General features: G+C 41.0%; 1 protein-coding gene across 2 annotated transcripts in view; it reads left to right on the forward strand.

Moving 5' to 3' along the window:
• Positions 1-21,137, forward strand: part of IPO5 (importin 5) — a 68,962-nt gene that overhangs the window by 14,476 nt on the left and 33,349 nt on the right. For both annotated transcript variants that reach the window (XM_054446396.2, XM_054446397.2), the window contains 5 exons: positions 1,598-1,705; positions 8,568-8,661; positions 14,384-14,464; positions 16,999-17,191; positions 20,647-20,749. In XM_054446396.2, the coding sequence (XP_054302371.1) occupies positions 1,656-1,705; positions 8,568-8,661; positions 14,384-14,464; positions 16,999-17,191; positions 20,647-20,749 (521 nt within the window). In that variant the 5' untranslated portion in view covers positions 1,598-1,655. The remainder of the gene's footprint in view (positions 1-1,597; positions 1,706-8,567; positions 8,662-14,383; positions 14,465-16,998; positions 17,192-20,646; positions 20,750-21,137) is intronic.

A 21,137-nucleotide genomic window follows, 5' to 3' on the forward strand; every position in this document is an offset into this window, starting at 1 on the left:
TTACGCACTTGTTATTTAGGAGTATGCAGTTTAATCTCTTGTGAATTTCTCAAATTTCCTTTTGTTCTTGATTTCTAATTTTATTCTGTTGTGGTCAGAGAACACACTTTGTATGGTTTCAGTCCTTTAAAATTGACTGAAGCTTGTTTTACAGCCTAACATATGGTCTATCCTGGAGAATGTTCCATATTCACTTGAGGAAAATGTTTACTCTGCTGCTTTTGGGTGGAGTGTCTTACACTTGTCTTTTAGGTGTAGTTGGTTTATCTTGTTCTTTGTCTTCCATTTATCATTGATCTATCTAGTTATCCTATCCATTATTGAAAGGTGGGAACAGAAGTCTCAAACTATTTTTGTTGAATTATCTATTTCTCCCTTAATTCTGTCAGGTTTTGCTTTATGTATTTTGGTGCTGTTAGGCACATGTGTTTAAAACTGTTCTATCTTCCTGATTGAATTTTTTATTATAAAAATGTCCTCTTTATCTCTAATGACATTTTTTGTCTTAAAATCTATTTTGTCTAAAATTAAGAGAGCCATTCCACCTGCTTTTGTTTTTTGTCTTTTTGAGATGGCGTCTTGCTCCGTCACCCAGGCTGGAGTGCAGTGGCACCATCTCGGCTCATTACAGCCTCTGCCTCCCAGGTTCAAACAATTCTCGTATCTCAGCCTCCCAAGTAGCTGAGAGTACAGCCGCCTGCCACTACACCCAGCTAACGTTTGTATTTTTAGTAAAGATGGGGTTTCACCATGTTGGCCAGGCTGGTCTTGAACTCCCGACCTCAAGTGATCCACCCACCCCGGCCTCCCAAAGTGCTGGGATTACAGGTGCCTGCCACTACGCCTAGCTGACGTTTGTATTTTTAGTAGAGACGGGTTTTTGCTATGTTGGCCAGGCTGTGTATCTGCTTTTGAATACTGTTTGCATGGTGTGTCTTTTTCTATCCTTTTACTTTCAACCTATTTGTGTTCTAAGAAAAATCATTTAACTTAGAAATGAAATCTTTCTGCTAAGTATATATATATGTATATATGTATATATATATATATATATATTTTTTTTTTTTTTTTTTTTGATACGTAGTCTCGCTCTGTTGCCCAGGCTGGTGAGCAGTGGCTCGATCTCAGCTCACTGCAAGCTCCGCCTCCCAGGTTCACACCATTCTCCTGCTTCAGCCTCCTGAGTAGCTGGGACTACAGGCGCCCACCACCACGCCTGGCTAATTTTTTTGTAATTTTAGTAGAGATAGGGTTTTACCGTGTTAGCCAGGATGGTCTCGATCTCCTGACCTCGTGATCCGCCTGCCTTGGCCTCCCAAAGTGCTGGGATTACAGGCGTGAGCCACCGCACCCGGCCTCTGCTAAGTATATTTTTATTTCAGGTTTTAAAATGCAACAAATGATTTTTAAAAATCCATTTACCACTTTTAAATGAAAACAACATCAAGAAAAGGCATTTTTATTTTCTCCAACTCTTAACCAGTCTTTGATTTAACTGATAAGGATTTATTCTTAAAATCAGATGTGATGTTTAAGAATATCATCTTCAAAATTAAGTACCATCTAATGGTCCACCATTCTGTTTCCGTCAAATCAGCAAAGGAAAGAAATTCCTAAGGGAACACTGCTCAGAAAGTACTGTACCATGTCTTCGAATGCCTGAGGATCAAGTTGGAAAACTAGAAGCAACAGAAAACACAATAAGGTAACTGATTTCACCTGGGGAAAAGTCACTTCCTGTTTTGTTTTTTTTAAAAGAGACAAGGTTGTATGTACCATGTTGCCCAGGCTGGTCTCGAACTCCTGGTCTCAGGCAATCCTCCCACCTCAGCCTCCCAAAGTGCTGGGATTACAGGCATGAGTCATCACACCCAGCCAAAAGTCACTTGCTAAATGTCAATGTACAAAGTATGTAGGACACCTATGTGTAGCTAGTTGTCTATTTTATTCTCTAGCAAAGCACTGCCCAATCAAAATATAATATGAGCCACAAATACAAATCACATATGCAATTTTAAAATTTCTAGTAGCCATATTTTTAACAAGTAAAAAAAGTGAAATTAATACATTTAACAATAGTTTGTTAATAAATATAACTAATATATTTTATTTAACACAATATATTAACATTTCTACATGTGATCAATATAAAATTGTTATTCCTAATTTCCTACTAAGTCTTTGAAATTTACTGTGTATTTTACACTTAAAATATAAGTGTATAAGTGGCTCACGCCTGTAATCCCAGCACTTTGGGAGGCCGAGGCGGGTGGATCACGAGGTCAGGAGTTCGAGACGAGCCTGGCCAAGATGGTGAAACCCCGTCTCTACTAAAAATTTAAAAAAATTAGCCGGGCATGGTGGCGGGCGCCTGTATTCCCAGCTACTTGGGGGGCTGAGGCAGGAGAATCGCTTGAACCCGGGAGGCAGAGGTTGCAGTGAGCTGAAATCGTGCCACTGCACTCCAGCCTGGGCGACAGAGTGGGACTCCGTCTCAAAAAAAAAGAAAAAAGCATATCTCAGTTCGACACGCCATATTTCAATTGGTCAACAGTCATAATGGCTAGTGGCTACCATAATGAGCATTGCAACTGTAGCACTGAAAGCCTGAAATAGCCTTTAAATAGCTCTGTGATAATCAAATCAAACTTGATTTTTTTCTTAACCACAATTATTATGCATTCCTGTAACATGACCACTTATATAATGGGAATATAAAAATGCAATAGTCTAACAGGTAGATGTCCAATCAAAATTAAAGTTACAAATTTTAGAGGTTGCAATCTGTATTAGCAATGACAGCCACTATTTATTAAGCATTTACTCTGTGCCCAGCACTACTGCCAGGTATTTTAATGAGTAGTAAAAAAATACTTCTATTACGCCCATTTCAGAGAAGAAACTGGGCTTGAGGAAGGTTAACTTGGGCAAGATCACACAGCATGTAAGTTGTGAAGCTAACATTTGAACTTGCACATTGGCCAGCTCTAGAGCCTCTGCTCCCAGCCTCCCTAAAATGAGTCCCTCCACCTGCAGATATCCACTGAATCTCAAATATAAAACTAAGAAAGGGCACAAAAGAAAACAATCAAATCAAAATTTCCCTGGCCTGTGTTCCATTCCACAATTTACTGAGGGCCTATTGTGCACAATGTCCTTCGGGATTGTTAGGGTCCCACTTGCCCCTGGCTGGGGTGCACTGACTGTATGTAACAGACTGCTTCAGAGCAGGAACTTGAAAGTTTTGATAAAAAGCAGTTGAAAAAAAATGTGAATATTTCAGCATATTTTCAATAATTTTTCAACCGTTCAAACTCTTTTTTCTAGCTCTTATCTAGGCAACAGAAAACATCAATATTAGAGTCAGAAATCTTACTTATCAGCCAAGTGTCTATTGAATATCTGTAATCCATTCCATACACTATTTTGCTCTGCACAATTGGGAGACTAATAGAAAGTATGCAAGTAGATTTTATATAAACACAAATGTGATGCACATGACTATGCATCAGATGCAGCCTTAAGAGTAATTACTTGTTTAAGGCCAGGCGCGGCGGCTCAAGCCTGTAATCCCAGCACTTTGGGAGGCCGAGGTGGGAGGATCGCTTGAGCCCAGGAGTTCAAGACTGTCCTGAGCAATATAGCAACACCCCATCTCTAAAAAAACAAACAAAAAGAGTAATTACTTGTTTAAGGTCACATTTAACTCCCAAATTCATCTTACTAATAAAAGAGATAATTATTGAGTATCTACTTATGCAGACACCACACTATGTGAATTTACATATATTATCCTAACTTTCAAAACACTCCTATGAAGAACTATCATTCCAATTTTACAGATGAGAAAACAAAGCCAGCATTCTTTTTCATTGTACCAGGTTAATTATTAACAAAAATAATAATGCCATCAGCTTACGTTGGTGTAGTTACAGATTATAACACTTTGATTTATATCATCTAAATTGACCCTCATAATAAATTGTGATATCAAGAGCATAAGTGCTTACAACTACCAAGATGAGGAGTCATAGAGACCCGAGACAACTTAAAAAAAATTAGATTAGTCACTTGGGAGAATCTTACGTTATTTGCATTCAGTACTCTGCAAACCAGAAAGGGCAGACAAAACCAAATTCTATCCCAGTTGAGAAAAGCTTTCACAGAGGTCTTACAAGCCTAACTTCTCCAACCTTCTCCCACTTCCAGAACACTCCCATCAACATGGGAGCCCATAAAACTAAGAGCAGTAGCGGGAGCGATTCTGAAGCTCTCTAGTTAAGGAGCCTTGTCTCCTGCAGTATTACAAACAGGTGTCACGCCCAGGCTGTGCAGTACTTCCTAACAGCAAAAATCCTAAACTACCTAGATTTCAAGTAGCAGTTGAGAGAGACTTCGTTTTCTTTCCCCCAACCTCACCCTTTTCGTAAGGGGTTGCAAATGCTCCAAGCAAATTTGCCTCCAGTACTTAATGGAAGTAGTGTCCAGTCTAATAAACTGAAAGGGAAGGGAGCTGGCCATTCACAAGATAAACCACTAAGCACATTACTTTGGGGCAGTTTTGTGTTTGTTTTTTTAATTTTAATGTGGCCAAAGCAATGGCAGCGTATACCGAGTGAGCAAAACTCAAAGTTTTCTATCCTTGCATTTTTACTTCCAATTATAAGTTAATGCTAGAAGAACTTTTATGATTAATAATATTATACTTTTTATTATCCCCATTTTATAGATGAGAAATTGAGGCTTACTGACATTAAGCACTCAAGGTTACACAGCTAGTAAGAGACTAAAGATACAAATCCCCTATACTCAAGTTCAATGCTCTTTACTTTCCACCATTTGATCTCCTTGGGAAATAAATAAATCTATAGTCCTGCGGGCTGCCTTTATGCAATATCTTAGTTATTTTCTTTTCTTTTCTTTTCTTTTTTTTTTTTTTTTTTTTGAGAGGGAATCTCACTCTGTCACCCATGCTGTAGTGCAGTGGCATGATACTGGCTCACTGCAACCTCCGTCTCCTGGGTTCAAGCGATTCTCCTGCCTCAGCCTCCCGAGTAGCTGGGATTACAGGCATGCACCACCACACCCAGCTAATTTTTTTTGTATTTTTAGTAGAGACGCGGTCTCGCCCTGTTGGCCAGGCTGGTCTCAAACTCCTGACCTCAGGGGATCCACCCGCCTCCCAAAGTGCTAGGATTACAGGCGTGAGCCACTGCACCCAGCCCCTGAATTATTTTCTTATAAGAAAATGATACTCTTATAAACAATAAGGACACAGTTTATGGGAAATGGGTTTCTAAGTGCAGTAAACTTCCCAGAAAGCTGAGCATTATAAACTCTTCAAAATGGCAAGCCTGCTACCGAAAATACAGTCCCCACCAAGGAGGTTTTCTGGACACCAGAACCAGTCTTCATTGTCAGGACATCTGCTATCTACCCCAAGTTTACTGGAATTTCTCCCATTTTGGGTGGGGGGGTGGTCTCTTCATTGATTAACCTTAAAATTCTTCTCCTTCCCTTTTGATTGGATATTTAAAATGTTAAAATAAGGCTGGGCTGTGATTTCGTTTTCTAGTAGTTGATGTCACCACTAATACAAAATTGTTCCGTTTTTAGCCTGCCTGAAATAATCTTAGGTTTACGCTTTGCCTCGTTAAAAAACAAGCTCCTGGCCGGGTGCGGTGGCTGAGGCCTGTAATCCTAGCACTTCGGGAGGCCAAAGTGGGAGGATCGCCCGAGCTCAGGAGTTTGAGACCAGCCTGGGTAACAGGGAGAAACCCCATCTCTACCAAAACTACAAAAATTAGCCAGGTGTGGTGGCTTGTGCCTGCAGACCAGCTACTTGGAGGGGCTGAGGTGGGAGGATCGCTTGAGCCCAAGAGGCGGCAGCTGCAGTGAGATCACACCACTGCTCTCCAGCCTGGGCAACAGAGTGAGACTCTGTCTCAAAATAATAATAATAACAATAATAATAATAGTAACAAATATCAGCAAACTTGATTGGAATTTCTATTATTTAGTAACTATTAAGCAAATATATGTAACCTACAGACTCATTGCCAATAGAAACACATACCACAATAGGTGTTAAAAAGTAACTGGAGATTGGGCCACGCCCTAAGCAGCCTCTAGGCAATTTATCATATTTCACTGTTAACCTAGTCATTTGAATGAGTTGTTTTTGTCTGTAATTCTTTTTTTTTTTTTTTGAGACGGAGTCTTGCTCTATCACCCAGGCTGGAGTGCAATGGCACGATCTTGGCTCACTGTAACCTCCGCCTCCCAGGTTCAAGCGATTCTCCTGCCTCAGCCTCCCGAGTAGCTGGGATTACAGGCGCCCACCACCACACCTGGCTAATTTTTGTATTTTTAGTAGAGACGGGCTTTCACCATGTTGGCCAGGCTCGTCTCGAACTCCTGACCTCAGGTGATCCGCCCACCTCGGCCCCCCAAAGTGCTGGGATTACAGGCGTGAGCCACCTTGACCGGCCTGTAATTCTTAAAACCTTAATAACCTTGGCTGATGATGAAACCTCCTCAGAATCCAGACACCTCAACTACCCACAAAAAAAAAAAAAAAAATCAAAATCAAACAAAAAAAACTGCCCCAAAGTAATGTGCACAGTGGTTTGTCTAGAAGAAATAACGTGGCATAAGAATGAAAACTTGTCACATCTAAGAAATATAAATTCAACAAAGATAGGTCTGCAGACCTCCTGTAGAGAACCCATCATTGTCATGGCCCAAAACTTTCTAAGAGAATTTTCTCTAGGAATCATTAGAATCCTTTAGAAAAAAATCTTGGCTGGCCATCCCAATTGCACGTGGATCCCAGGGCTCAGCCCAGATTCTGGACACAGTGGCCAAGATTTAAAATCATTCACCAAAGAGCAAATGTTTTGACTTTCAAAGAGCAGAACTGCAGCAGAAGAGCCAACAGGAAATTAAATTCCCTAAGTTAAATGCTATGTACTGCCAGCGGTGTAGAACTACTCTCCATCTCACCCAGTATGAAACCTCCTCACTAGAGATGTAGTGTCCCTTTGGGGCAGAAATGAATTGTTTTTTGTAGCTGGACGCAGTGGCTCATGCCTGTAATCCTAGCACTTTGGGAGGCCGAGGGTGGGGGGTGGAGTATCACCTGAGGTCAGGAGTTCGAGACCAACTGGGCCAACTTGGTGAAACCCCGTTTCTACTAAAAATACAAAAAAGTTAGCTGGGCATGGTGGAACATGCCTGTAATCCCAGCTACTTGGGAGGCTGAGGCATGAGAATTGTTTGAACCCGGGAGGCAGAGGTTGCACTGAACCGAGATCGCGCCACTGCACTCCAGCCTAGGCGACAGAGCAAGGCTTCCACTGACACCCTTAGCCCAATATATTGGATACAAAAGGGTCTCAACAGAAGTACCCTTTGATTTGTACACTGCTGTCTGCCTTTGGCAGCCCCAGGAGTTAAAGAACATTGCGTGTATTATCTGCGCATTAGAATGCTGAAATTGAAATTACGCCTCTAGGTTCCTAGACTGAGATTGAGATAATCAGCCCTGTAAACCAGTGCTCCTTTAGGAAGAAAGGTGTCTCTCTTGACGTTCCCCAATCATTGCGAGAACAGAATCCCTAAACAAGGGATTCAAGGGAACAGTCACAGATCCTGGGGTGGGGGCATGTTTGCTACGTGGACATCCGAGGACGACCGCGGGATCGGGACGGACGGCCTGGCGGGAGAGCCCCGGGCTGAGTAACCCCTCTTCCGGGCAAGCCCCAGGCGTGAGTCACTGGCGAGCGCGGCGGGAGGAAGGGGCGCCCTGAGTCCACAGCCCTGGGGGAGGTCGGAGGGTCTGAAAGCGAGAGGTGTCCGTGAGTGGAAGGTACGTAGGAAGTGGCTCTAAAGGGACTGCCTTCCTGGGGGTGGGTGAAGGGCTGGATCCCAGGGAGCGAGGGACCAAAGGGGTGAGGCCTGCTCCAGCGGCCACGGGGAGGGGCCGGGGGTCCGCGAGAAGGAGGCCGACCAGCCCGCGGCGCCGAAATCTCCCGCGCTCAGCAGCTGGCCCCTCCTCCCCGGCCAGGCCTCGGGCCCCTCGCCGCGACCGGGCCCGCCGGCCGGCTCCTCCCGCTGTCCCCGCGACGCAGCTCTGGCCCCAGCCCAGGCCTCGACCTCGACCTCGACCCCGACCCCGACCCCGATCTCAGCCCTGGCCCGGCTGCGAAGCCGCCAGCCTACCCCACCCGCGCACAGGCGGCGGCCCCCGGCGCGCGGCCACTGACGGCACCGCAGGGTGCGTGGCCAATCAGCGCGGCCCCCGAGGAGGCGGCCTCGGCCCCGCCCCCCTTCGCCCAGGGCCAGTGAGGCGCCGGCGCCGGCGGCCGCGGCGGGGTGAGAGGCCGCGAGGCCCCGCCCCGTCCTCCCCTTTCCCCTTTGCCCCGCCCTTCCCGCCCGGCCCCCCCTCAAGCCCCGCGCCGCCGCTGGTGCCGGTCCCCGCGCTGGGCCCGCCCCCGCCCCTCCCGCGGCCCGCGAGCGCGCCTCACGGCTCCTGTCTCCCCTCCCTCCTTCTCTCTCACGCCTAGCGCAATGGCGGCGGCCGCGGCGGAGCAGCAACAGTTCTACCTGCTCCTGGGAAACCTGCTCAGCCCCGACAATGTGGTCCGGAAACAGGCAGAGGTAACCGAGTTCGCCGCCCCGGTCTCCGCGCCCTGGCCGGCGCGCCGACCCTTTCCCGACGCCAGCCGCGCCGGCCCTCGGCCGGTCCGCGGCGGCCGCGCAGGCTGGGCCCGGCGGGCGGCGGCCGCGCAGCCCACGTGTGAGGCCGCCCGCTGCTCCCGGTCGTGCCCCCGGGCTTTTCCGGCCATTGCTGCCGCGGCGCCTGGCACCAGTTACCTCCCCGCAGCCGCTCGCACCCACGTGCGGCCGCTCCCGACTCGCAGCCCCCGTCCAGGTGTGGGGTGCCGGGCGGGCCCCGGGCCCCAACTTCGCTGGCTACCCCCCTTCCGAGCTCCCCGCTTGCCCCTTTCCCGCTTTCTCCCAGCGGGAGCCCCCACCGCCCTTCCAGCCGCTGTCTCCACCCAGCCTAGCGCTGTGGGTCTCCCAAACCCTGGCTGCTACCTGACCCGTCACGCCTGCTTCTATCCCCTGCTCATCTCCCACACCTTCTGTCCCTCTCTTTTTAAATACGTGCCCTGCCTTGTCGCTACTGCCTTTTTCCATTTAGTTCTTTCTCATTCTAGTTCGTAACATCAGAAGCCAGATTTCCCTACCCCCTCCCACCACCAGTTTTGTGAAGTTGCCTTTAGGGTTTCTTTCTATGCAGTTTCCACGTTACTTTGGGCTTATAATACACTTACTCTGCTCTTCAGACAAATTTTCTTTGCTCTCTAGAGAATCGTGGGATAAATGGGATGTAGTGGAACTTCCGTTGTTTAACTGGGCCAGTACCATATGTTTAAGTCTTCAACTTCATTAAATCTAACCGTAATCTCTTTTTTTCAAATCACCTCTTGTTCCTGGCCTCCAAAATGTGGAGATACTTTCAAGTGACAGTATTTTAAATATATCTGTAAGCTCATTTACCAAGTTCACTAGAAGACTGATGTTACATTGTCAGCGTTTGAGACCACTATTCTTGTGGGATACTTCCAGGGGAGGGAGAAACTTTCCAGTTTCTTAGCTGACCGCCAAACTTGGTTATATATGGGGTTTTTGCAACCAGGCGATTGAAGAGTTTTATAAGATTAAGTGAAGGATGTTCAGCCAAATATTTTTAAATAACAAAAATTAATTTCACATATAGCCAATGAAATTGACTACAGGTCCTCTTCTGAACTCAGGCCTGAAGACTTTTCCAGGTGTCTTTGAAACGACAGTGGTAATCCTTGTTTTGAATAGATGGTGGATATGCTGGTTACACTTAGGGGTTTTATATTAAGTGAAGTAAAGACACCCAAAATTCGGTTCTTTGTGAAAAGGCATTTTCAACTATTCACTTCATTAAGTTTTTATTTATTATACATGTAATACATGTTCAGGGTAAAAATTCGAACAGTGAATAGTTTCTTATCCCGTTTCCCAAAGGTGACCGCTTTTAAGTGTCTCGTGAATCTTCCCTGAAAATTTAACATACACATTCATTTTTTACTTAATGGGCTTATAATACTTTTCACACTATTTTGCAACTTGAATTTTTCACTCTACATTTCACATTGCCTCATAAGTGAGTTTTTTGGTCAGCTATAGATTATACATCATATGGATAGATATTTATATAAGTAACCCTCTATGAAATGGATATTGCGGTTTCCAGTGACCTGCTCTTTCAAAAATAGTACTGTGCGCAGGAGTACATGTATACCTATCTTTGCATACTTTGCCAGGTTTGCTTGTAGAATACTGAAAAGTAGCATTTGTTCCTAGAAGTAATATGCGTGTATTGCACCAATTTGCCTTGGGGATATGATGATGCTAAAAAAAAAAATTAATGCTTTCTGCTAACTCTTGAGATAATTTTTCGCCAAAATAAGTTTTTAATCCCAGCCTATAATAAAAATTTTCATGTGTTACAAAGCAGAACAGCATTGTAATTAGTAAGCTAGTTTAATTCTCCCTCTTCCCTCCAGTTGCTTAAGTCTCCATTGTCAAGCCTAGTGGGGAATCTCTCTTCTATTGAACTAAATACCGGTGTCTGGTTTAGCTTGAATTCCAGTTGGTGCCTGTTGTAAATCTTTTATCACTTACATCACTTTGGGGATAGTTACCAGCATTCAGCACATTTTCTCATAAAGAACAATTGGAAATAAGTACTTTATTCTCTTAGTCTCTTTATTCCTAGTGAAAACATTCAGATACTAGGTTTTTACTTTCTTTGTATATCCTGAGAATATATTAATATGTAAACAAAGTACTGTGATACAGAATTTTCTAATTTAACCCCCAAAAAAGTAAATGTTAAGAGAAGCTCTCTGGTGCCATATAATGCCCCTTTCTTTTTTGCCTAATGAAATAAGCGTTTTATAAGAAATCAAATGAAATAAAATTAGCATTAAGTCTGATACAGCAAATATAGAAATATTTTCTATGAACTGAAAAATTGGCCAGGGCTCAGTAAATATCTTTGTAATTTACTCATTCAAAATAAAAATACTTAGTCGACACATAAATACCAAACTGTTGACTAAGGTGACTTCTTTTGTATTCAAATATGGTTATATATTTGGTTGAAATCATTGAAGGGACATCAAAACTCTAAAAAGTTAAAACTTTTTTCATATACGCCATTTAGTAGGCTTTATAGTTTATTTCTATTTTTAAAAATCTGTAAGGATATTTCTCTTTAACTTTATAGAAAATGTTTCTCATTTGAAGAAACGTATGTGAATGTCCCTGAGTCTCAGAATACAGTAACGTGAATAAACCATTGAATAAATAGTTGACAAGTAGTGCAAAGTAGAGTATTCATGGTATTTATCACTAGACATTTTTATATGGCATAAGCTTAAGTGTTTATTAATCATATGCATGGATTTTATTTTCTTACTAAGGTTCTCCATACAGAATTTGTTCCTCATTGACTCTAATTGGAGAATTTCATTGAGTGTTTTTTGTAGAGACAGGGTCTTGCTGTGTTGCCCAGGCTGGTCTTGAACTCGTGGCCTCAAGTGATCCTCCCATCTCCCAAAGTGTTGGAATTACAGGCATGAGCCACCACACCCAGCCCATTGTTGAGATTTCAATAGACAGAGGATAACATTGAAAAATATACCTGATTGTTGAGGAACCAGGGTGTTAATAGATAAAAGTCATGCATCCCCTCTTTTACTTTTCCTCATATAAGGTAGGCTCACTATAAATATTTATGGAATGAGATGAGTACATATGAGCATTTATTCTTCGTGGGCAGGGAAGAGGCAGAGGAGAAGTCTTTGCATTGTGTAAATTGTATAAGGTGGGATCAAATCGAATTGAAATTTTGTTTGCCACAACTGGTAACATTCACTGAATCTAACTGGACTAGTGCTAGGAATAGTATTAGAAACAGTCTTTATAATTCTTATACGCTAATGTGCTAGGTACTCAGATACAAAGATAAAGAGTTACCATCCCTGTCTGTGTGGAACTTAGACTGTTTAACCATTATCCTTGACCATTGTGATGGTATTGATGTAATACTATATTTGGATTACCACAATGGAACATATCAGATGGAGAGAACCCTGTCTCAACAGACATCATCTGTCACTCGTACTAAACTCTCCCACCATTGGCTTCTAATTCATTATGGAGTAGAGTTTAATATTTGACCCAATGTTAAGTTGGGTCAAATGTTAAGTCTACTAGAGTTAGCATAGTCACACCAACAGTTCCGCCTGGGCAAGAGTAGGGAGCCTCAGGATTTATATTACGTTTTCTGAGAGTGATAGCCTAGTAGAGAAGTTTTTGGCTGGGCACGGTGGCTCATGCCTGTAATCCCAGCACTTTGGGAGGCCGAGGCAGGTGGATCACGAGGTGAGGAGTTCAAGACCAGCCTGGCCAAGATGGTGAAATCCCGTCTCTACTAAAAATAAAAAAAAATTAGCCAGGTGCGGTGGCAGGCGCCTGTAATCCCAGCTACTCAGGAGGCTGAGGCAGGAGAATCTCTTGAACCTGGGCAGCAGAGGTTGCAGTGAGCTGAGATCGCAGCACTGCACTCTAGCCTGAGCGACAGAGTGAGACTCCATCTCAAAAAGAAAAAAAGTTTTTGCAAAAACTTGATTTACACCACTGAAAATTTAAGTGTTAAACATTGATCACATTACCAGTGTTTAAGTGGCTAGGCTGGGTGCTTTTTATTGTATAGTGAGATACTTTTTAAATGAAAACATACTACTGGTATAAGGAGTTGCTTTGGTAAATATTAAGTGAAAAGTCTCAAAGGTACATAACCATTTTTGCATTCAGCTTGTGAATGTCTTTACATAAATTATCTCTTCTGGATAAATAAATTCAGACCATCTTCTCTCCTCAGCTGTGAATACTTTTTGGCACAGTTTTCAGCATTGTTAAGATCCTATGTGCTTTTTACTAGAATGGGAACTTGAGGTTATCAGAAGATCTTGAATTCTCCTTTCCCCCAAAATCTGTTCTTCCCCAGACAGATATGTTTGAAAAGTTTGAAAACTGTGTAGCACTGCATAAATAGAACTGGTTGTTTAATGAAGTGAAACAAAGCTTTCAGTACCAGAGAGATTTTGAATATGGTTGGCCTTAGAGGACCAGAGTTCTGTGTGCTATTCATTGTCTGTGATCTTGGCAAGTCATTAACTTATAAGCCTTAATTTCCTTATCTGTTAATATCTCATGGATGCCATGGGGCGCTTAGTAAAAGGTTTAAGGTAGATGTGGATTCAAAATAGCCTTGTTTTTCCTCCCTTGTCACTTTGTTTCGGAGAAGCCACGTAGACATAGAGGTATGGTAGCAATGAGAGCAGGTAAGCTCTAAAGAAATTAATGTTACCCACATTAGACTCAACTCTAAATTGCTAGATAAGAATGGATTATCTATTTACTAAGAGGCTTCTTAGAGTAAGCAATTCCAAGTGTACTTAAATTGATTTCTTTTCCACAGTGAACGAATACCATTAGAATTCTTGCATATGAATCTGCACTTCTCTGGACAGCATATAGTTGGTTCTTGTTTTTTAATCCGTTCTGATCTTCTGTCTTTTAATTGGTGTCAACTTTTTATTGTTAACCAATTTGTTTTGATTTGACATTATTAGCAGAGGATAGAGTGTCCTGAGTCACAAACCTCTTGCTAATAGATCTACAAAAGACGATAAAGCCTCCTGGCCAAATGTATCCTGACCACATTCATTTATCTATGTAGTAAGGTTTTAGTATGATCCTTGCTTGGAAGAAAATGTAGCATAAAGGATTTGAATACTTTGCTTCTCTGACTTACTTCCAGGTGTGTGTCTGGTGGTTCTAAGCAGTGGTAATTTGAACCAGTTGTACATCATCCAGTCTAAAAATGTTAACAAAACAATTTCTCATGATGTAAGATGATTTTAAGTGAGCACTAAAGTTTGCAGCACAATGGCTTAAGTCACATTTGGCAATTTTTTGGCCCTCTTAGGCCTTGAGTTTTGTTAACCAGGGAGCATAAGTTGGGAAAACATGCACACACATTAGAAACATTTGTTTAAGAGATGTATGTAGAAAGGAACTTGATAAGTAACTCTTTGGACATCTCTTCCCTAACGTATCTGAAGTATATTTCATGTCACAGAAGGTGTTAACACCAGACGTAGATTAAATAATTTCTCATGCATCCTTCCACCTCTTTATTTCATTCACTGGTTTACTGATGAAGTTTTCTAACATTCTTTCCTAACCATTTTTTTTTTCCATGCAGGAAACCTATGAGAATATCCCAGGCCAATCAAAGATCACATTCCTCTTACAAGCTATCAGAAATACGACAGCTGCTGAAGAGGTACAACCTTAATATTTGTGACTATTACATTCTTAGAAAATAAGTTATTAGATGATGATCATAGCAGAAATGAGAATTGTGATTAACCACATAGACTTTACTAGAACTTGGTACTTATTTGCTAAAAGCTACTTAGGAGTTATGATGTAATTTTTTGAAGTACTTTGTATTAAGAATGAGAATTGTGTTTTTTCCGCATAAGATAATGTGTCCAGGGTAGATGAAGGTTAATGGTTTTATAAGTAATTGCATAAGAATTATTAAATTAAAGTGATTTGATTTGATTGATTGATTTTGAGATGGAGTTTCACTCTGTTGCCCAGGCTTGAGTGCACTGGCACCATCTCGGCTCACTGCAGCCTCTGCCTCCTGAGTTCAAGCAATTCTCCTGCCTCAGCCTCCCGAGTAACTGGGATTACAGGCGTGCACCACCACACCTGGCTAATTTTTGTATTTTTAGTAGAGACGGGGTTTTGCCATGTTGGCCAGGCTGGTCTCGAACTGCTGACCTCAAGTGATCCACCCCCTTCAGCCTCCGAAAGTGCTGGGATTATAGGCATGAGCCACCACGCCCAGGCTAATTTAAGTGCTTTTTGCAGCTAAAAGTTTTCTTTCCTTGAAACAATTTATTCTAAAGAAGTAAATTAGTTAAGTGTTTTGATGTGTTATCAATGTTTTGAAAAAATATTTTTTTCCAATCTTTAAAAATTTATGCTTATAACCATCTCTAGATGAAAGTGTATGTGCTAAAGATATACTTAGGAACAGAGACATTTTCTAGAATATTTTATTAGAATCATGGTTTTTGGCTAATTACCTAGTTCCTATACCAAATTCAAATTTGTTTTAATTTTAAGAATTACTTTTCCCTATGGTAAAACAACGCTATTTCCTAGGATTTTATAGTTTCCTACTATTGATTGAGGCATTTTGTAGCTAATTCCTGCCCCCCTGTCCCCCTGTCCCCCCCGCTTATAAGTTAATATCCTCATAAATATTGAATGCCATTGAATATCTGTTTACTTTGGAAAAGGTATAAAAATACCCAAGTCTAGAAAACTATTCTCCCTACAAAACATTACATTTAGAGTTTGTAGTGTAAGACTTTTTTGCTAGCAAACTGTATATAAAATGCTTATCCTTGATGGAAATAAGTCACACTAAACTTTTACATTATGTTTCACCTGACTTCTTCCAGTCAGTTTTCTCTAAGGAGATGAAGTCAGTTTAGACTAGCAACTTTATGTTCTCTCAACCACTTTAAAAGCCATATAAAAGTATCCCAATTTTTTTTTTTTTCTAGATGACAAGGGATACTTCTTTGATTTTGTAACATGTTCTTTTCTGTAACTCAAAATGGATGTCAAATGTGAAGAACCCTATATAGGGTAACTTCTATCACTAAAAACAGATGACTGTTTTAATTCTTGAAGATTAGTGCAAGTTAGCTAGTAAACAAATTTTAAAGCCAAGAATACTGAATTTTTTTAGTAACTTGTATTAAGCCTTATTTAAATCTTAACTTGATTTAAGAATTAGATGATTGTTGTGAATTAGTGACAGCATCTTGATTGCGGCTTTATAGTTTTTGGTATATGTGTGAGAAGAATTGCACATGAGTTTTAACCACTTTTATAAGAATTGTAACCACTTTGAATTCTTTCTAGAACATGTTAAATATTTGTAAAGCTTTCTACCTACCACAAATGTTTCAATAAAAAGATTTCTCGGTGAAAAGTAATGGAGGAAAAAAAATAGCCAATTTTATTTGTATAGCTTAACATTTTTTGTTGGTCAAATTCCCAAAGTAATTATAGTGATAATGAGTAACATCAGCTTGGAGAAATCGAGAGCAGGAAAGATTAGGTTCAATATTCCCAATAGTTTATTGGCTTGATTTGATAAAATTTTAGAATGGCATTTGTCTTAGCTTTTCTTCTGATAATCTCAAGAAATGTTATACAGAAAATGCCAAACTTAATTACACAGATTTGAAAATGAAAATCCAAGAATACACATGTTGAGATGGATAAGCACTTTTTAGGTATTGGGAACTTGTAATGTTTGTTTGCATGAAAGAAGCATTTTATGTAAGATGCTAATGAAAGGGCGGTTATGTAACAAGTTAGGTCAGGCTAGGAGCCTAAGGTTGGGTGGGAAAGGCGCTTGATATTCTAAAATGAGACCAGACAGAGAGGTAGGAAAAGAGCATTCATTATAGGGTTTACAATTTAAGATTTGTTTTTCTCCCAAATAATGTGTTAAAAACAGGGATTAAAGACAGGTTTATCATTGCTAAAATACGTGTTCCTAATTGAATTGTAATGTGATTAGGAGTTCTCCTCACCTTAAGTACAAATGGCTTATTTTGTGGCACTAACAAAATAAGTCTGTAAAGACTAATGTAATTAGAAAGAGTTATATATTTACTTCTTTAGAAAATTAACAAGGCACTTTTGAAATATAAAAATACAACAGTGAAATACATCAATGGCAGAGTGAATCTAGTTATTAACAATGTTATCTGTTTATAGGCTAGACAAATGGCCGCCGTTCTCCTAAGACGTCTCTTGTCCTCTGCATTTGATGAAGTCTATCCAGCACTTCCCTCTGATGTTCAGACTGCCATCAAGAGTGAGCTACTCATGATTATTCAGATGGAAACACAATCTAGCATGAGGAAAAAAGTTTGTGATATTGCCGCAGAACTGGCCAGGAATTTAATAGGTGTGTATGCAGGTGCACTCATATTACCCAAAACATGGGTATATCCTTCCTTTTTTTTTTTTTTTAATGGAATCTTTTAGAGTAAGATTCATAAGTACGTGAGTACAATTTATTCTGTTTAAAATGAGTGTGCTTATGGATTTTGCATTTAGAGCCAGAAATTACAGATAGATGTTTGTGAAATCCAGTCATAGGACTCACCTATTGGTATTCAAAATACCCATGTGAGGCTAGGCACAGTGGCTCACACCTGTAATCTCAGCACTTTAGGAGGCTGAGGTGGGCACATCGCTTGAGTCTAGCAGTTCAAGATGAACCTGGGCAACATGGCAAAACCCCGTTTCTACAAAAAATTAGTGGGCGTGATGGTGTGCACCTGTAGTCCCAGTTACTTGGGAGGCTGAAATGGGAGAATCACCTGAGCCCCAGAAGCTGGAGACTGCAGTAAGCCGTGATCATGCCACTGCACTCCAGCCTGGGCAACAAAGCAAGACTCTCTCAAAAAAAAGAAAAAAAAATCCATGTGGAAAAGTAATTTTGTAATTTGCTTGAAAATTGGCAGTTACATTTCCTCCTAAATCTATAATGTTTTAGAAGCACAGGCTAATTAATGGCATAACCTACTTTGTACATTAAACTTGCCAGTTGAACTAAAAATCAGTGACTCCAGTGCTTTTGCTGTTGTATATGTATGGTGACAAATATATACATATACTGTTATGCAGCTATACTATGTACTTTTTTTTTTTTTTTGAGACGGAGTTTCGCTCTTATTGCCTAGGCTGGAGTGCAGTGGTGTGATCTTGGCTCACCGCAACCTCCACCTCCCAGGTTCAAGTGATTTTCCTGCCTCAGCCTCCCGAGTAGCTGGAATTACAGGCATGCACCACCACACCCGGCTAATTTTTTTTGTATTTTTAGGGTTTCTCCGTGTTGGTCAGGCTGGTCTGGAACTCCTGGCCTCAGGTGATCTGCCCATCTGGGTCTCCCAAAGTGATGGGATTACAGGCGTGAGCCACCGCACCTGGCCTACAATGTACATTTTTAATGCCCAAAAAATATTTTTTTAAGTGAGGTAAAAGGCAAACATCATAAAAAAATGCATTTTACTAAAGGTAAAAATCCTTTTTGGTCAACTAAAAATAATAATAATGTAATTGAACATGCTACTTTTTTATCTTGCTGCAAAAAGCTTTATTTCCATTTGATCTAGGGCTTGGGAGAGGGCTCCAGCTTGGTTAAAAAGCTACCTAATGGCTAGAGGGAGAGGCTCAGGCAGAAGCCCTGATACATTGAGGGGGACCCTCAGAGGTCACTGGGCTTTTAGTGTTGTTTGATGATGAGCCTTTTGAAGAGACACTTGCCAAGCTCAACATAGGAGCCAACTAGCCGGTGGAGGTTGGTCACATGGTCACCCATCTTAATGAGTTTCACTTCCTCATCTAGGAAGTGGCTCTCCAAGAGGTCACAGAGATGGAGATCTGTGCAGGCAGAACCCAGGGCATGAAGATCCAAAAGGGCCTGGTTCCTGGTTCAAGTTCTTCTCCAGGGCCATGACAGCTTCCATGGTGTCTCGGGTTTTGTCCCACTCATCTTCATACTTCCTGCTCGTAGAAGAGAGTGTGGCCACCACTTTTTATTTTTTTATTTTTTATTTTTGGACAGGGATTGATAAGTGTGGTTGTAAGCGCAGCTTGTTTAGATGGCATTTGTAATAGTTGAAATGAAGATCGAGGTTAAATGGGAGATTACTATTGATTGAGCTTAGTACATTATGACACTAATTTTAAAATCTCATCAACCAGTAATACAGTAAGTTCTTGTTCAATTCAGCTAGCAGATTGTATCCTTTCTTATGTCAACCATTTCTTAGAAACTAATGGGGAATGTGTCAATTCTTTATATTTTAGATGAGTTCAAGTTAATTTTTTTATACAGTTTTGCTCTGTTGCCCAGGCTTGAGTACAGTGGTGTGATCATGGCTTACTGCAGCCTCCACCTCCCAAGTTCAAGTGATTCTCTTGCCTCAGCTTCCCACACACCCAGCTAATTTTTGTATTTTTTTAGTATAGATGGAGCCAACTGGGTTTCACCCTGTTTGCCAGCCTGGTCTCAAACACCTGACCTCAAATGGTCTGCCCACCTTGGCCTCCCAAAGTGCTGAGATTAGAGGCGTGAGCCACAGCACCCAGCCCTAATTTTGAATATTTTTAAATTGTTTAGAAAATTCTACTTTCCAGTTTTAAGTATGCAGATATGAATTTTTATAGGTGACATCATTTCTCATTCAGAAACACTTAACAATGCAAACCTTTCCAAAGTATTCAAAGTGCTCTCATAGATTTTTTTTTTAAGCTGCTATTTTATTTCCCCTCAAAGCATCATCTTTAGGTTGAAGAAACATTTAATGTCAGCTTAGCAGCACAATTGTCATTTCACAAAAGTTCAAATATGGGGGGACATTTAAAAAGAAAACATCTGTAATTCATCTGTAAGTTGTATAACTCTTAAGGTCTTTGTGGCAATATAACCAGGGTCTTATAAGGGGCACAGTAGATTTTTGTGGTCACTCATTTTTATTATAAAGTATTATTTAAAATCTCTTAATCTTGTTAAATAGTAAACATATTAATAACATCCTCTGGCACTGTTTGAACCAAACTGCAAAGTGTGAGCACCCTGTATGGGTCCTGAGATTCTAACCCTGATGTCTTCTCAAGTTCCAAAGTAATTGTTACTTTGGTTTCAAGACCTTGCCACCGAATACTAGCTTTGCCTACTTTTTCAACTCTTTAATAGCAATGGTATATATAAAGGAGTCAATCAATCAGATATCTGTACGGTTAAAAGTGCTGCCTTCTCTTCAAATGCCACTCCTTAGAAATAACCTCTTCCAGCCAGGTGCGGTGGCTCACACCTGTAATCCTAGTACTTTGGGAGGCCAAGGCAAGTGGATCACGCAAGGTCAGGAGTTTGAGACCAGCCTGGCCATCATGGCAAAACCTCGTCTCTACTAAAAATAAAAAATTAGTCAGGCATGGTGGCGGGCGTCTGTAATCCCAGCTACTCAGGAGGCTGAGGCAGGAGAATTGCTTGAACCCTGGAGGCAGAGGTTGCAGTCAGCCAAGATCATGCCATTGCACTCCAGCCTGGGTAAAAGAGTGAAACTCCATCTAAAAAAAAAAAAAACCTCTGCTAATATCTGATTATCTAACCCAAATACAGAGTTGTTTGGTTTGTTGGTTTGTTTGGTCTTTTTTTTTTTTTTTTTTAACATGGTTATGATGCCATTTTTATGGCTAAAGGACAGAATTTTACGGAGTTTTTAAAAATAGCAAAAGTGACATTTTTCACTACTCCATGTTTTGAATGAGGCTTATGAAATGAAAGGATTTACTCCTAGTATATTGAAGTTCTGACTTACACACTTTATATCTGGATTTCTTTACTTTTAGATGAGGATGGCAATAACCAGTGGCCCGAAGGTTTGAAGTTCCTTTTTGATTCAGTCAGCTCTCAAAATGTGGGACTGCGGGAAGCTGCCCTTCACATTTTCTGGTATATACATTAGTCTCGTTTTTTGAGACATTTGATTTAATGAATGCCCTAAACACCTTTTAATTGATTATTTTAGCCTAATTTAACTTTATACTTAAAATGAAAATAATGCCTTTACATAAGTTTTGTTTGTATTTGTATTGGAAGCAATTTTTTTTAAAAGGGCCTTTTATTTCACATTATGATCTTTTTTGTACACAAAGGTTCTCTACAGCTTGCTTGCTTTCTCTTTGTCTTTTATGATTCTGAAAGTTTTATTGAACAGTTTCCTCTCCTTTATTTGGAGATTAACACAATACTGGATGTAGCTTTTCGAAAGCCACATTAATAATGGCGTCTTGAAGAGGAGAAGGAGAATTCAGGTGAATCCCCGTTATGTTTTCTGGGT

Source organism: Pongo pygmaeus, chromosome 14, assembly GCF_028885625.2.
Source record: "Pongo pygmaeus isolate AG05252 chromosome 14, NHGRI_mPonPyg2-v2.0_pri, whole genome shotgun sequence".
NCBI classification, from domain to species: domain Eukaryota; kingdom Metazoa; phylum Chordata; class Mammalia; order Primates; family Hominidae; genus Pongo; species Pongo pygmaeus.